The sequence below is a fragment of the Podarcis erhardii genome (genome assembly GCF_964252035.2).
Source record: "Podarcis erhardii genome assembly, chromosome: 8".
Lineage (NCBI taxonomy): Eukaryota > Metazoa > Chordata > Lepidosauria > Squamata > Lacertidae > Podarcis > Podarcis erhardii.
In genome coordinates this window covers 50,482,617-50,498,869 of record NC_138499.1, presented here as the reverse complement: position 1 = coordinate 50,498,869, position 16,253 = coordinate 50,482,617, and the positions used below count along the sequence as shown (strand labels likewise).

Genomic DNA, 16,253 nt, shown 5'->3' with positions numbered 1-16,253 from the left:
CAGGGAAGTTTAATATATTTACTATCAAAGGCTTGATCACGGAGGGGCCAACATGGCGCCGAGGTAAGACGTGCTTACCGGTGCTCTTCGGACTTCTTTTAATCTTTTATAATATCAAAGGCTTATAACCATGTTCTGCTGTGCTGCTCTTGCACACAGGATTGAGGAATTCACAAAGGGCATGTGGAGGTTAACCGCTCTCTCGACCTCTAATAAAATGTGTCGTGAGCTCCAGCACAGAGCGCAAGTCACCATAATTCTTTCTTCGGAGCTGTTCCATTTGGAAGCAGTTACTTGGAGAGGACCAGGGCCAGAGGGGAAAAAACTGGAGTCAGTAAACCGTTAAGGCACTTGGCATATCCATGAGCTGTGAAGCTCTGTAGGTGTTTTAAGCTGAAGAATTTTCTCATACCGTACTCCTAAGGCTTAATGCACGTTTTAAGCACTCATGGCTTTGCCACTTCATTTATGGCTAAAATACATGTGATGTGGAAGATCCGTGATTGGGATCTTTCACTTTAATAATAATGAAAGGTTAAACAGGCACCATAAGGAAAGACCAGGATCCCCTGCAAGATTTCCCCAGTTTGAAGCTGCCCCTAAGCTGTTTGCACAAGCAAAAGTAAAAACTAAAAGTATCCATATGGGTAACTGTTTGTTCTGTTCCATGTTTCATACTGTGTGGGGTTAGAGGCGATTTCAAAGTGTGCCTACCTTTGGCCACCCATAATTGTCATCCCTCTGAGCAAAGAAGTCAACCTTGTCTCTCAAAAAACATGTAATGCACAGTGCCCAATATTTCTTCATGCTACATACCCAAATCTGTGAGGTGCAAGTCATTGGCCAAGGTGTTGAATACCTTATTCATGTCACATCTGATGAGGTCACCGTCAATGCTGAGCTTTTCTTTGAAGACGTTGACAGGCAATTCATGTACTTCCACTTTCAAGAGCCTCCAAGTTGCAAATGTCCTTGTTTTCTCCTGCTCCAGAGGGTATGATCTGAACCAATGGCTTCAAGATACAAGGAGATTCTGACTAAACATCAGGAAGAACTTTATGATGGTAAGAACTGTTTTGACAGTAGAACCTTGGAAGGTAGTGGACCCTCCTTCCTTGGAGGTGTTTAAGAAGGTTGAATGGCCATCTGTCATGGACGCTTTAATCGAGATTCCTGCATTGCTGAGGGCTGCAGTTAGACGATTCTATGAAAATGGACTATGATTTGTATCTAGGGACTCATTCCTAGCTACTTCAAGAATCTCAATACTGACTCAGCCTCAGGTCACTTTGAAACTCAGGAAACACACTTGATCTATGCCTGGGGATTGTCTCAACTAACCATTTCATTCTTTGTAACCATTTTGGCAATTCAAGCCGCATGGCTATTTTATTCTCTGATGTGATGTTGGTGCTGTATAATACACACATTTATTTGGAGTTTGAATGGAGACTGATCTTCTGCTAATTGAAGTGCAATGCAACATCCCAGTGGGACATCTATGAAGATATATAGGGTAAGTTGCAGGTGGAAGGGTAGTTCTGCATTGCTGCAATCTGTTAGAAGCAGATATTGAGGATCTTTTGATCCAAAGGCAAGGTATAAATCTTGATTTAAGATAGTTTTTCATGTTCACTGCATTCACAGAGAAGGGTAGAGTAAAAACAACACACTTTTGTCTAAACCACAGCACCATCTTGTGGCAATAATTATACTATACTGCAAATCTAAATCCATAAACTGCCGAACAGAAGCCCCAAATGGGACCTTTTCTTCTGAAAGCACCACAGGTCAACTCAGTTACAGTGGTGCCCCGCAAGACGAACGCCTCGCAAGACGGAAAACCTGCTAGACGAAAGGGTTTTCCGTTTTGGAGGCGCTTCGCTAAACGAATTTCTCTATGGGGTTGCTTTGCAAGACGAAAAAATCTTGCGAGTTCCCGCGGGGTTTTTTCGCTCCCCCCCCTTTCCTAAGCTGCTAAGCCGCTTATCAGCTGTTCCGCTGATAAGCCGCTTAACAGCTCATCGCTAAAAGCCGCTAGACTGCTAATAGCGCTAATCCGCTAAGCTGTCAATGGGCTTGCTTCGCAAGACGAAAAAACCGCTAGACGAAGAGAATCGCGGAACGGATTCTTTTCGTCTTGCGAGGCACCACTGTATTAGAATAAACAAACGCACACCAAAGCATTCTTAAAGTCAATTGGTCATACCCAAGAGCCAGTACAATTTTGTGTAGCCTATTACAAAGTGTTCATTCTAGTTACAGGTAGGTAGCCGTGTTGGTCTGCCATAGTCAAAACAAAATAAAAAAATTCCTTCCAGTAGCACCTTAAAGACCAACTAAGTTAGTTCTTGGTATGAGCTTTCCTGTATCTGAAGAAGTGTGCATGCACACGAAAGCTCATACCAAGAACTAACTTAGTTGGTCTTTAAGGTGCTACTGGAAGGAATTTTTTTATTTTGTTTTGTTCATTCTAGGTCATTCATTTTATAGTTTGTATGTGCCCTTCCATATACAGAAGCAACAAACTTCTCATTATTTACAAGACTCCTTAAAAGAGAAACAGTTGAGAAATGCCTGATCTAGCTAGTGACTGCCAATATTCAAATTACTTCTCACTTGGAAGATTTAAAGATTATACCGTAAAAGCATTTGAGAAATTCTAGTGACAGGATTAACAGATTCTGTAAACAGCCTAAGTAACTTCTGTTCATTGAGTAACACTAGTTTTTCACCTCAACCACTGAGGTTTGATATTTTCAGTTCCATTAACATTTCAGCACCCCAATGGATGAAACTGATCACAATCATCATAAAAGCACACACAGAAACTTCTTGTCTTAAGATTTTTTTTGACAGCTGAATTACAGAGCCTCGTCTCAGGGAGGCTGGATCTTGTAGAGAATTACAACATTTTTATACTCTACTGCATCCCACGGAAAGGCCAGGCAGAATTACAATTAAAGTACAGGTTTCACATTGCATAAAACACAGTTTACACAACATCCGGGTGTACAAATGAGCAGTATTCAATAATTTATAGTTATTTACTTTCATAGTATTGGACTACATTTTAGCATCTTCATGCAAACCAACACATGCTTTGGCTCTTGAAAAGTTGGCATTCTTCCTCAAAACCTTCCTCCTTGCTGCATTTTCTCTCTTAGTCAAAGGAAGTGTGTACAGTGCTTTGGGAAACAAACACTAAAACACATATTATCAGAAAGTGCTGATTACTGTTTAACATTTAATAAAGATACTAGGGTTTCCATTACATTTTTGCCAGCTAAAATAAAGGTCAGCAGGTCAAAAAATATAGACATTACGCATTTTAAGTTACACTCAACTTCACAAATTTCAATTCTGAAAGTGTCATTGCAATCCTTTGTAAAAATATTGTTCCATTGCACACAAATTCAGTTTTATATCCCTGAAGATTTCCATGTACCGTGAAAATAGGAAGTGGGCCTAGTTCAAAACTGTTATACTCACTGGGTTACAAACATCTCTCCATAAACGTCTGAATGTGTGATTTAAGAATTTACTGTCTCTCCCCCCCACACACACACCTCAAAAAAAGCAGTGTTTTACAGTCATGTTCCTTTCCTCACACAATACATAATAGTGCAAGTCTATACTTGACAAAAACAGCAGTATTTGAATTACCTGTGAAAGTAAACATTACCCTATGGCAAGGGATGCAATTAACAGGGAATTGTGTTCATGATGTTCAATCAACACAGCTGAAAGCTACTAGGAATGTTATTGAACACATTTCAAGATCTTTCTCCTGTGGCATACTACTTCTCCCTGGAAAATCTGCAAGTTCATAATGTTAGATATTCTCTGAATATGAAAAGCATATCATTTGCATACCAATGAGTATGGGGTCCTTTTTTGCCCAGAAATGGGCAAAACTAACTATTCCATAACTAAAGTATGTGATATCCAAAAGAAAACAAGTTTTCTTTTCCAGTTTATCTATAGAGGTGTTGTGTTACTCAGAAAACTAGTTTTCACTATTTATGCTTCTAAAGAACTGATTATGCCTTCCCAACACTGGCCCATAAACCTTCTATATACATTATGTTTCAGAAAATATTAGGGTCATCTGGGAAAAGGGATATACAACATAGTTTAAGGTGTTCCACACTGTTTAGTGAGTGTTGTTCAAAAAAATGCTTAACACTCCTTTGCCTGAACTCCAAGGAATATCAGAGCATGAAGCAATAGGCCCTGAAACTAAACATCTAGAGAGAATTATCTGAAGGTAAATGCCATCATCCAAACCCACTTCCCCTTTTGAAGGGAAGACTGTAATACTCAAAATTCTTTATTAAAGCAGATGCACTGAAAAAATGCAGGACTGTAACTCAAGAAGACTTCGAAATGTACAACCATGCTTTCTGTACAAGTTTCCCAGAAGCAGACAAATTGTTATATTTCCAATTTACTGATTGCAATGAAGTGATGGTAATTCGGCAGCTTCCAGAATTGCTCACTGCCAGAAACAGCTAGGTTGACATTTAAGAGTAGAGTTGTACTGGAGTTACAGCAGTCCACTTGCATAATCATCATCTTCCTCATTTCCACGGGAACCTCCTTCACCTGGTTCACCCACTTTGCCCTGTGGAGTAACTGGGGATTTCTTCTTCACACCTCCTCCTGGGACAGCCAATGAGAGGCCAAGCTTGGCATACTGGCAGAGGGCAAGAACAAGATGTTGAGCACATATGCCCTGTTTAACTTACTCTTCTGCAGTCAATATGAGTATTTTCATAAAGTAACAGAATGGTTAATTAGAAAATGCCAGCACCCCACTAATACTACTCTAAGGAAAAGTAACCGAATACAAAGCAGTGGACACATTCATCTGTGTCCCAGGGCACCGTGATTATTTCTCACTATTTTATCTCAAATTTTTAATCTACAAAGCCATTAACAATTGCAATAATAAAATCATAAGACATTGAGTCATTAAAAACACAAGCAATGTAAAGGCAGGTCCATCTCTGCAATTTGAAATCAGTATTTACAAACCTATGTTACAGCCAATCTTTTTCTAGAAGGAAAAGGCCCTCTGAAAAAAAAGTTGTATGACCAAGGTGACAAGATACTACCCACAGCCCATTCAGACTTTAGCTTTGGCAGTGACTTGAATACTCGTGTATCACAGGAAATGCCACATTTATGCATAGCATTGCAACTTACTATTTGTCAGTACAAAACACCCTGTGGATCAAAATAATCAGTTAATATATTCTTCTTAAGAAAATAAACTGAGACACCAACTTACATCATTGTCCATGTATTTAAAGAGTGGTGAATTGCAAACATCTGATACTTGGTCCTGGTCTTGCTGATCATACCCCTCTAGAAGCTGCTCCAATGCAGCACAGTCTTCACTTTCACTGAAGCCTGGTATGCTGAAGCAATTGCAGTATTATTTAAATTACTTCACTCAAAGCAAAGAAACTAAATTTCCATATAAGGTACAAACAAGAAAATGGAAGATGTGAGAATCAGGGCCTGAGAAGTACCTAAACAACCACTTCCTACAATATGACCCTGCCTAGATTCTGCATTCTTAATCAGAAGCCCTACCCTGGTTTCCCTCACCAACTGAAGTTAGATGGGAAATGACCAAGACGACAGCCTTTTAGATGGTGGCACCCTATCTCTGAGATGTTCTCCCTAAGGAGATTTGCTTAGTGCCAACTGTACCATTTGTAGACCCAGCATGCATTGACTGGTTTTAACACTGCTTTTATCTCATCATTCTGTGCAAGTTTTAATTATGATTAAACCACTGGGATCTTGGGAATTAGAGCATAGTGTCATCTGTATGGTGCACACAGCTTTATTTCTCCATTCCCATCTGAATCAAGAGATGCTATGGAGGTACACTGAAGCCGAGAAGGCGTGGATGGCGGCTAATAAACTGAGGCTCAATTCTAATAAGAAGGAAATGCTGTAGGTGGGCAGGTTCCCATATCTAAGAACTAGGTGTCAAGTAGTTCCTGTGGCTAGGAGTGCTTAGGCCTTGTGTAGGCTAGTTTGCTAGCTATGGCTGTTCCTGGAACAGAATAGCTTGGCCCCACTTAGACTAACGTAATGGGTTCTATGTAGGGATGCTCTTGAAGTGGTCCGGCTAATGCAGAATGAAGCTGCTAGATTAGTAAGTGGGGCAAGCCCAATGGAATCTTGTGTCACCTGGTTCTGAAAGCTCTGCTCTGGCTACCAGGCAGCTACCAGCCAAATTCAATGTGTTAGTACTATCATATAAAGTCTTTGGGACCCAAATGCCTAAGAGTACCAAATGAATGAATGAATGAATGAATGAGCAGCTTACTTTCTAAACCAACAAATGAGTTTTGTAGATGTAACAATTTGATATTAAGACGAGGAACAAATTTATTGTCACTCTTTTATAGGCAAGGAGCGTTTCTCAAAAAGAGGACGTGCCAACGAACCCTGCATTCAGCGCTTATGCCAGTAACAGAAATACAGTGTATAAGATGATGAAGAACACAACTATGCTTTTAAAAATTAAAAACAAATCAGGCAAACAGATGACTTACCTACAACTTTCCCTGACACATTTTTCTGCAGCAACATAGTCATTTCTGTGAAGATGAACTAGGACCTGAGCAATAGTTTTCTAAAAGGGGAAAAAAATGACTGATTCACTCTCTAATAAACAAAGCAGTATTAATTTCTCAGTTTAATGGATTCAATAGAAAAAATATAAATGTCAGCATCTTAAAAAAGAAAAGAAAAAAAGAGGTACTTTGAAGAATTAAGGGTGATTTTTGTCTTTCAGAAAAATGACCAGGTTCTTGGCAACAGATGTTTGGCCTGCTATTTTCTGAGCAAAGTTTAGCATTAAATAACTCTCCATAACTGTTTCAATTATAGAAAGACATAAAATAAATACGCCTTTTGCTATTTAAGAGGACTTGGATCATTACAGATTATGTACTTTGGGCATTAGGCTACTTTGCCTCTTCTTCACCAAACTAAGGATGTAATTTTGAAGGTACTCCTCATACATTATCAGCAAGCATTGAACACAATGATCACATCGGTACACGGAAGATGCTTGTAGCCTAAAATAAACAGGGTCCCATGAAAGGTGAACCTGAAACCCTGCTAGCACCTAACAACAGACTCTGCTAGTCACACACAAGTGAATTAAATAACCAAGGCATGGCACAAAAGTTATGCAGGGTAAAATAAGACTTACTCCACCCAATCCATAGATATTCGGGATTTTCAAAGATGTCAGATTTTACAATTATAACACTACATAAAATATAGAGCAGGCCAATATTTTTTAAAAAATCAGCTTCCAAGTTTGATGGTTGTTGTTTTTTAAGTACTTTAAAACAAAAAACAAAAACATGAACCAATTTTAAAATTTCCAACTGTTTTAAGACTAGAGATTAGTGTGTGTATGATTTCTAGTGAGGAATACATCTAACACTGTTCAATTAGAGGTGAGCTTACAAATTAGAGTAATTCAAAAAAAAAGAGAGCACCTTTTCAGAAACAGATAAAGAGACCACCTGACTTTATACCTTGTAACAAGTTGGATAGTTTTCAATATCTTTATAAAGACTCTTTTCCTTCTGAATAGATACTGCAGCCTCATCTAGTCTGAAAGACAATGAGAAGGATTGGTACATTTAAAGAAAGGAGCAGCAGGAATCAGGAGAGAAAATCACTCCTTAACTGTCCATTTTCCAAAAAGGCAGCTCAACACCAAAGCAAGACATGAGCTCATGTGCAGTTACAGTGAGCCCATACTGAACGTAAAGCTGAAGGAACCACTTCCTTACAAAACACATGCTGGAGTATAAGGAAATGGTGAAAAGCCAGGACAGATTTATACTACCTGCAATGCATTTGGATGACTGTGTCTAATACAGCCACATGAGCACTGGGATATGGAATGTATGGCTGACACCATTACAGATGTACAGGAAGAAATGATTATGATCTGTATGTTTTAGTGGTGCTAGCCCTAATTGAGTGCCAGTGAGAATGACCTTTATCTCCCGAACCCAGACTAATTTTGCTGCTGGGGAGATGGGATTCAATGAGCATATACAGCTCTAAAGAAAAGGCAGTAGAATCTTAGAATTGTAGAGTTGGAAGGGACCATGAGGGTCCTTTAGTCCAAACTCCTGCAATGCAGGAATCTTTCTGCCCAACATGGGACTCAAACCCTCAATCTTGAGATTAAGATTCTCACATTCTAGCAACTGAGCTAAATGAAACATTACTGAGATAGGGATAGCTTTGCCCATTTTCAATGTTTGTTGTATTTTTTTAAAAGAATGGTAAGTGGACACGAAAGGAATGAGTTTGTCTCCTTTGGCTTCAGTGACTTTGCAGTTACCAGCCAATAGATGCCCACAACATTTTAATTCTTAAATGAAATATCCGTTTCATTTGAAAGTCAGTTATAGTAGATGCCATGCTACAGGAAGAATCTATTTCCCAAGAAGACAATTTAAAAGTTTGCAAGCTAGGAAATTGTAATTCCCCCACCCCAACATGGATGAATGTCATCTAGATATCATGCAATAATTTAATGATCAACTGTGAATTTATGCAATAGCTTCATCAGCTGGCAGTGCCATGAGAATGATTTCATTTTTAAAAAGGAATACAAAAGTTAGGATGCCCACCTGCGACCTCTGACTAAAAGCCTTGAAGCTTTTCCATACATTTCAACTGCTTGTCGTAAACGTTCTTCATTCTAGATAAGAAACCAAAATCATATAAGAACATAAATGATTTGTCAGGTAAAATCCTCTCCAGTTTACTTGCCTTAATACACAGCTCTATCAGCTGGGTGACCCAAACCTCTCTGAGTAAGCTTAACTGGAACATGAAATTCCAGAAAAGTTGCAGCATTTAATGGAATAAATGTAGGCCCTGCAAGGTAAACATTGCATTTTAAAAACTGTTTGTCCTGAGTTGAAAAGGTGAAGACAGATAGCTTGCCTGTTTACGTGCTTGCCAAGCTTGGCCCCAATTTTCTAGCCCCATTTAGGCTTTGTTATCTACTCTTATGGCGTATATACTATACAAAGCAAATGACATTTGCTGATGAAAGTAGTAAGACTCATGCAAAAAAAGAATTCAGCAGTGCTGTCAGAAAGACCAGAGACAAGAAGACATTTAATAAGCACATCTGAAGTTTCACTCTTTTGCAATAGGACTTGACTGCTGTTCACCTTTTAAATTTTATTCTCTGCCATTCTCAACACATTTCCTGGGGAACATACTATATTGGTTTCAGGCAACTTACTTCAAACACTGCTGCTGTCTGCTGATAAAGTTGTATAGCCTTGTCTGGATTTATATTTTCTATTACTCTGAAATAAAAAGTCAACATTATTATTTAACTTGATGGCTTTTTTTTTTAAAGCAAACTAGATAAATCAAACGTCTTTTCCAGAAAAGAAACCAATGCTTTGAGTTTGCAGACTTACTTCCCAGCCCGATCCAGGGCTATAGCTGCTGTGTCAGGTGTTCCATTCTCCAGGTACATCATGCTGGCTCTCTGAATCATTTCCACTGCATCATGATGTTGTTTCATCTCCTAAAGGAGAAAGAAAGAGATTCACGTTTGTCAGGAAAAACGGCAAATCAAGGTCTATCTAATACTTTCATTTAGTTTTATCACATCATTGCATATTTGAAACTATTAAAAGTTTTGTTAAACCCTTTGATAAAAATCAGTACAACAATCTTTAGTAGATGGAAACATTAAAAAGGCAAAGAAATTCCTGCAAGAATCGTACAGTTTGCAAAGAGTGAATGCCTAGGGGCAACTGCAAACACCCATTTATACAATTTTATTTCAACACTTTATGATTTAAATCTAAATGTATGTATTTCACGAAGATGCACTGCATTTGAGGCAATATGAAAACTTCCTATGTTGTTGATCTGTGATGGTTCAAGCATTGGCTATGCGTGTGAGAATCACCTGGAAAAGGTTTATTTAATGGGTTAGCTAAATATCCTTCCCTCACTTTTATCCTAACCAAAAAGTGTAAATTTCTTCATGCTGAAAAGATACAGCTTTTAAATACAGATTAGCTGACTTTCAAGTCAACAAAGGTTGAAATTCCTTACCAGGAACCACCTTCCTATTAATATTACTATTAAAATTACTTTGAAGTAAACAGGGCAATTAAGATGTTAGGAGTCCTTGAATTTAAGACAATTAAGTAGTACTGATTGAGATCCCAAGTACTGGCTTCGCTGATAAATGGATCATACAAGCAGCACAATTGAAACCCAAGAGCCACCAGAATGAAATAGTTTGGATTTGGAAGACCTTGGGCTTGCTACCCTGGCTCAGTTGCACTGGTATAAGTACCGAAAAAGGAGAGCCAGGTGCAGGGAAAGAAACTATCTAAACTTATTCCAAACCCATTTCAGTCATGTGACCTAGCAACCTGGCAAAATCTACTCAAAATCTCAAAAAACAAACAAACAAACAAAAACAAAAAAAAACCCACAAAAAAACCCAACGAGTTTATCAAACTACAGGATTAGCATTGCACAGGACAAACACCCAATAATTAGTTGTAACCAAATCAAATATAGAGTTTGACTGGAAATGGCCATACCTTTAACATCATGCCAACTTGTTCATAAGCTCTGAAAAGCAAAGCAAAATTAAATCAGTGCTGAAAGTGAATGAATTTAAAGTGTATCATACCAAAGAATATAGGACAGACAATCCTAAGATGCAGGCATCTTGGAGCTTATTCACTCCGCTGCAATATGCAGCACAGAACCAGACATCTAAATTACATGTGCTTTGATTTTTTCTCCATGATTTGGTTTGAAATGGGAATTTATAGCTCTCTCCCATGAGATGATGTGTGGGGAGCTCACTGGCTGTCCACGGGGGAAAAAGTAAGTCCCTTTTTTTAAAAGAGTAAAATATAAAGTAGATGCATAACCGTACATCTCTTATTGCTACCTAATTTTGTAATATGCGAGAAAACTCACAAGGTACCATATATACTCGAGTATAAGCCGACCCAAATATAAGCCAAGGCACGTAATTTTAGTACAAAAAACTGGGAAAACTTATTGACTCGAGTATAAGCCGGTTCACCACACCACAAACCTGGTGATGGCGGTAGCAGCGGACGAAGAACAAGCACTCCGAAAGATTCCTCCTCTGCCACTGCCGACAGCGGCAAAGGTGGAGGAGGAGGAAGGAGCAGCCCGAAAGGGCTCCTTTCGGGCCGCTCATCCCTCCACTGCTGCCTCTGCCGCTTGCAAGAGTAGGCATGGGACCCACGGATGGGAGAGGCACAGGGCAGCGCAGCGCCTCTCCCAACTGCGGCTCCTGTGCCTGCCGTTGCGAGAGGCGGGCAGCAGCGGTGGGACCAGCGGCAAGAAAGGGCTCCTTTCAGGTCGCTCGTCCCTCTGTTGCCGCTGCCCACCTCACTTGAGTATAAGCCGAGGGGGGCCTTTTCAGCATAAAAAATGTACTGAAAAAGTCGGCTTATACTCGAGTATATATGGCAATTAGGATTTGGGGGGGGGGAGTATTAAAAAAAAACCTGCGCTTTTTGATTATTTGCTTTGTAACTGCTCCAGAAACAGGTTTTGCCTTGAATCTTAATTTTGTTTGCCCAGGCTTAGGCAGAGCAACTGCCTCACTGCTGAATGGGCTTTGGCTCTGGTGCAACTTTACACTGGCTTAACTTATTTCAGCTTCCTTTGTCCCAGCTTCCTGTGCACTGAATTGCTGAATTATATTTTGATGAGTGTCAACCTCAATTAGATTTTCCATATACTGAAGAGCTCTCAACAAATTAAAACTGCATTCATACTTACTTTGCAGCATGGAAGAGACTGGAAGTAAATCATTTTGAGTCAAGGATACAAATTATACCATGTCTTCCTGAAATAAATACTATATTCAATCTTGAACTGTTTTTAAAGAGGGTAGATACTTGAATGCTATTGGTACAAGTTAACATTCATATATGGACCAAATAATTCCACAAGGACAAAACAATCCAGATCATTTCAAAACTACTACTTTTGGTTGTGGAGCAACAGACCCTTCTGCATCGTGACAAGCAGCTTTTCTAGCTCAAACTTTTGATTGAAAAAGGCAAAAGATCCAATGGAGATGCAAAAGCTAGTGTCTCAAGAAGCACTCGTCAAGAGCTGTGGTCATGAGTCATGTGGTAAACAGAGAAACTTCTTGAATTTCCTCCCCTAAATATGATAGAAAACATTACATCAGTATTTCACTAAACGTTTGGAATAAAAAAAAGGAGTAACAGTCCAATAGTCATGTTTTCAAACCCTTAAGCAAAGCAAGAATTAATGAAAGGATACGCTTTATTGTTTTCCTGGCAGAGTGCTTCTTTATAATAGGCTTCTTTTGCCTGATCATATTGTTTGGCATTTTTAAAAGCAACAGCTGAAAAGAAATAGAAATTAAAATATATTATATTCTGTGTTTGCATGTACATAGTAATATCCATTTACTACACCTCAGAAATCATATTTAGAAGGGAACTTTTAAGAGACAATTTGGATTTTTACTTCAGCAAAGTGATTTCTGCCCAGATCCTGTCAAGTTTATTATCACATTCATAAATCAATTAATGCCATACATTTCTTGCAATTTTAATGAAATGTGAATTACTTTTTATTATTTGTAGTAATCCTGAATAATGATATGAATCTTAAAGAAAATCACATTTTAGCATCAAAGGCTTTCACAATGTTATGGCTACAATCTTTATGCACGCATACTTGAAATTAAGCTTCATTTCACACTGCAGGGCATACTTCCAAGTAAATAGGCATAGCATTAGGCTGCAAGAGACATACTTTGGCCTAAGAAGATTAGACAACACTCCAACCTCTAGCCACTAGGAAATACTGTGCAACCTGACATCCATCAATAGTCTAAGGTAACCTCTGGTTTTCTTAATATAATGACTGCTGGGGTTTTTTCCCTTGCCTGGGTCCCCCAGAAATGATGGCTCCCATGAATGTAGAAATATACTTTTTCCTAGATATTTTGAAGTGTTTTGCTCCTGAAAAGCCTTTATAAATTAAACCAATCTAGCATTTCAAACAAACCCCCGAATATATCGCCTGTCTATTTTTACCCTATGTATTTATTCAGAAATGCAGAACAATGGTCAGTTAGCTACTGCTGCAAGAAAACAGCACTGTGGGTTAGTGGAATTTCAACAAGTTAATCCACAAACTGCTTTAACTGCCAATAGAAGTTAGCTTTGCCAGGGAACATATGAAACATATTTAAGGTTGCAAAAAAGAACTGCCAACATTTTGCAGAACATACCTGCTTTTGAATATTCAGTTGCTGCACTATCATAGTCTGGCTTCCATTTTAATAATCCAGTTTTCAAACTGAAATGTAGAATAAGCCAAGAAATTAATAACAATTCGTTTTATTAAAAAAAACCCCTCTTTATTGTAAACTGCTTACTTTTCTTACAAATAGTAATAACAACGATATGCTACATCATTAAGGAACTTGATGCTGCAACTGTCATACCAGCGATTGCCTACTGGCTAGTAATTTCACTAGATGTGTCAAAATGGTGACCAGCTATCAGGTCTTACAGTCAAACCTTTTTAATTCTACAAAGAAAAAGAGATTTATCTGGTTCAAACATAGCTGGGTTGGGGGGGACATGTATGATCTTTGCAGCTTACTGGTGCACAGGCCTCTAGTTTCAATCTCTGACGTAGCATAACAGGATCTAGGAAGAGTGGTGATGGCCTCTACCTAAGTACTGCAACCAGTACAGGTCGGGTGGCCCAGTGACGCGACTTTGTACAGTATTAAGGTAGAGTCCACAGAGGTTGGGGTGGGGGCGAGAAAGGAAGTGCGCAATACTTCAGGGCTTGAACATCCTGGGTCAAGCAAGCCCCATTAAGGGGACGACGCACTGATGACGAGGGTATGCCTGAGGGATGCAAAGTGTTGTCTGCGCATAAGCGCAAAACCCCAAACAAGAAACCGCCCCCCTCTTTTCTGGCGGGGGAGCTCAAGGCAGAGCCGCCTGGAGTTGCTCTCAAGAGACGAGCGCGGGTCCGAGAGGGGCTCCCTCCGCCCACAGCTCCTCCCCGGGGGAAACCGCCCCGTCTCCCGGCACTGCTCCATGGGGAGCTGGAGGTGCGCAGTCGGCCACAGCCCCGGGGTAGAGCCTCCCCACTCGCCCGCCTCTTCCCCAAGGGCTGGCAAGCCGGCTTCCCTTGTCCCTCGCCGGCTTCCTTCGCCCTCTCCCCTCGCTCACTATTTCTCCGCTTTAGCGATGTGCTCCAAGCCTTCGTTGATCTTCTGGGCAGCCATGTCGCCCCGCAGAACCTGCAGGGATTCAAGGCCGTGACGTTAGCGGGGGTAAGGAACGCCGCTGCACCCAAACAACTGCGAAGGGCGGAGTCTCCGCGAAGGGCGCTTGCGCGAAGAGAGGGTGTTCTGCCCAGGGGCGGGTCTGACTCCGTAGCATCGCGCTCCTGCGAAGTCAATGCGGATTCTGCCAGCGTTCCACAAATGGGTCTCTTGAACGACAGCTTCAATTAAAAAAATTAAAAATGCGCCTTGTTTCAATACATGAAAAAGCACTCAATTTTTCAATAAAATGGTCATGACGTTGCCTTTCTTCCCATACCCTGACAATGCTAGTTAATCTTATCATTTGATCTGCTTCCCAAACCTTTGATATCCAATCCTCCAGTGATAGCACATTAGTTTCCCCAGTTATATTAGATTGCCTTGCTTACTGCTGTTATAGATGTATAGCCATTTTTCTGTCTTCTTATAATACATTAATCTTTAACATTGCAAAAGATTATAACAGATCTTCATCTACCATCTCAAATAGGTGACCTACATTTTGGGGGGGGGGGTGTCTGCTCTTGTCATCTATTGCTAACGGAATGGAAATATAATTTGATTTGTGCTTATATGACTGAACTGGTCAAATGAGGTGGAGCATTCCATTCTTTTACTTCATACTGTACTGTATTTCATTTTAGGAAGGTATCATAGCAGGTTATCTTGCAAGCACTTTATATTTTCCTAGTGACAAGCAAACTGTAGGAACAAACCAGTACTTAATATGCACTACTGTACTTAAATACTTGAAACAGAATCACAAAAGGTCATGCTAGAAGAATTGGCAAATAGACTTATTTGGTAACATGGGTTGTGGAGAGCTACATTGGTCATGGTTCAGTTCCCACCTTAGCTGATAATCATTGAGTGTTTTGAGCATGGGTGTCGCCAGGATTTATGTTGCAGGGCAGGCTTCATGTTAGCTTAGATTTCTGCCTACAAATGGGTATAGTACAATCTTGCACAAATACTAGGAAATTAGTATTGTAAGAATCATCAAGGGTTTTGCTTACTGAAAGTGAGATATAAACTCTTGCACAAGTTTGTGATTGAGATGTATATACATTGACAGCGAAAACCTTTAAGAATTTGACTGTATTACAAATGATGAGAGAGACTGTGGCCTGGAACATTTAGGATGAAACAACAAAAATTATCTAAAACAGAAACAGATGCAAAAATATATGGAGACCGTTTTCAAGCCCAACAATGTTAAATAATAATATATATCCTGTGATTTCTGCATTAGCACTGCACTAAAACTTCTCTTATGTAGAGATCAAGTATCAGAATACTTTTGCTCAATGCTCTACTACTTTATACTTGTACACACATACCCAGATATTTGGGACAAATTACAGATCCTGGGACAACAAGGGTTCTATTGTAAAGGTTTTTAAAATAGAATTCTGGTTTAACTTACATTGTAACAAATGCTGTCCAGCAGAGGGCTGTATATGAACATACATTGAGCAGTTCCCTGGTGTCATTAAACAAGATGGCTCTCAAAACTGAATTTATTTACAGAGGAATTCACTGCATCCTGTTTCTTTCTCTTGATATTTATTGCTTTTATACTACACAATCTATAGAATCAAAGAGTGTCCTACAAAAGGTGCAAAATTTTGCTTTTGTGTGTGCTATTGCAGTGTAAATATATGCTAGTTTACTAGGGCTGTGCAGTCAGGATGCACAATTTATGTCTAGGAATCCTCCAATTCAAAAAGTCTGCCCTGGGTCACCTGGCAGTAGCTCCACATCACATCCTGACCCTTCTCTGCTTGGGAAAGGAATGGGACAACTCAAGAAAAGT

The 16,253-nt window shown here is 39.6% G+C and overlaps 1 protein-coding gene and 1 long non-coding RNA gene across 2 annotated transcripts; one reads left to right on the top strand and one right to left on the bottom strand.

Annotated features, from left to right (window-relative positions):
* Positions 1–1,488: 1,488 nt before the first annotated feature.
* On the top strand, positions 1,489–3,562 carry LOC309348277. The gene is made up of 2 exons (XR_014159324.1): positions 1,489–1,808; positions 2,701–3,562. It is a non-coding gene; the product is annotated as an uncharacterized lncRNA (long non-coding RNA).
* NAPG (NSF attachment protein gamma) lies at positions 2,833–14,498 on the bottom strand. The gene is made up of 12 exons (XM_081873322.1): positions 14,340–14,498; positions 13,379–13,446; positions 12,397–12,481; positions 11,884–11,901; positions 10,656–10,686; positions 9,507–9,616; positions 9,323–9,389; positions 8,697–8,767; positions 7,581–7,659; positions 6,582–6,661; positions 5,297–5,426; positions 2,833–4,699 (listed from the first exon to the last, which is right to left on the bottom strand). The coding sequence occupies exons 1-12, from the start codon at positions 14,393–14,395 to the stop codon at positions 4,550–4,552; spliced, it is 945 nt and encodes a 314-aa protein (XP_081729448.1). The 5' UTR covers positions 14,396–14,498; the 3' UTR covers positions 2,833–4,549.
* Positions 14,499–16,253: the final 1,755 nt, after the last annotated feature.

What these genes read in the sequence shown, in the direction of transcription:
- NAPG (XM_081873322.1), bottom strand. Translation starts at nt 14,395, where the DNA reads ATGGCTGCCCAGAAGATCAACGAAGGCTTGGAGCACATCGCTAAAGCG. An exon ending in AAGTTGGCATGATGTTAAAG is followed by an intron (nt 9,617 to 10,655) that starts GTATGGCCATTT and finishes TTTCTCCTTTAG; the next exon opens with GAGATGAAACAACATCATGA. An exon ending in TGTGTCAGGGAAAGTTGTAG is followed by an intron (nt 5,427 to 6,581) that starts GTAAGTCATCTG and finishes CAATTGCTTCAG; the next exon opens with CATACCAGGCTTCAGTGAAA.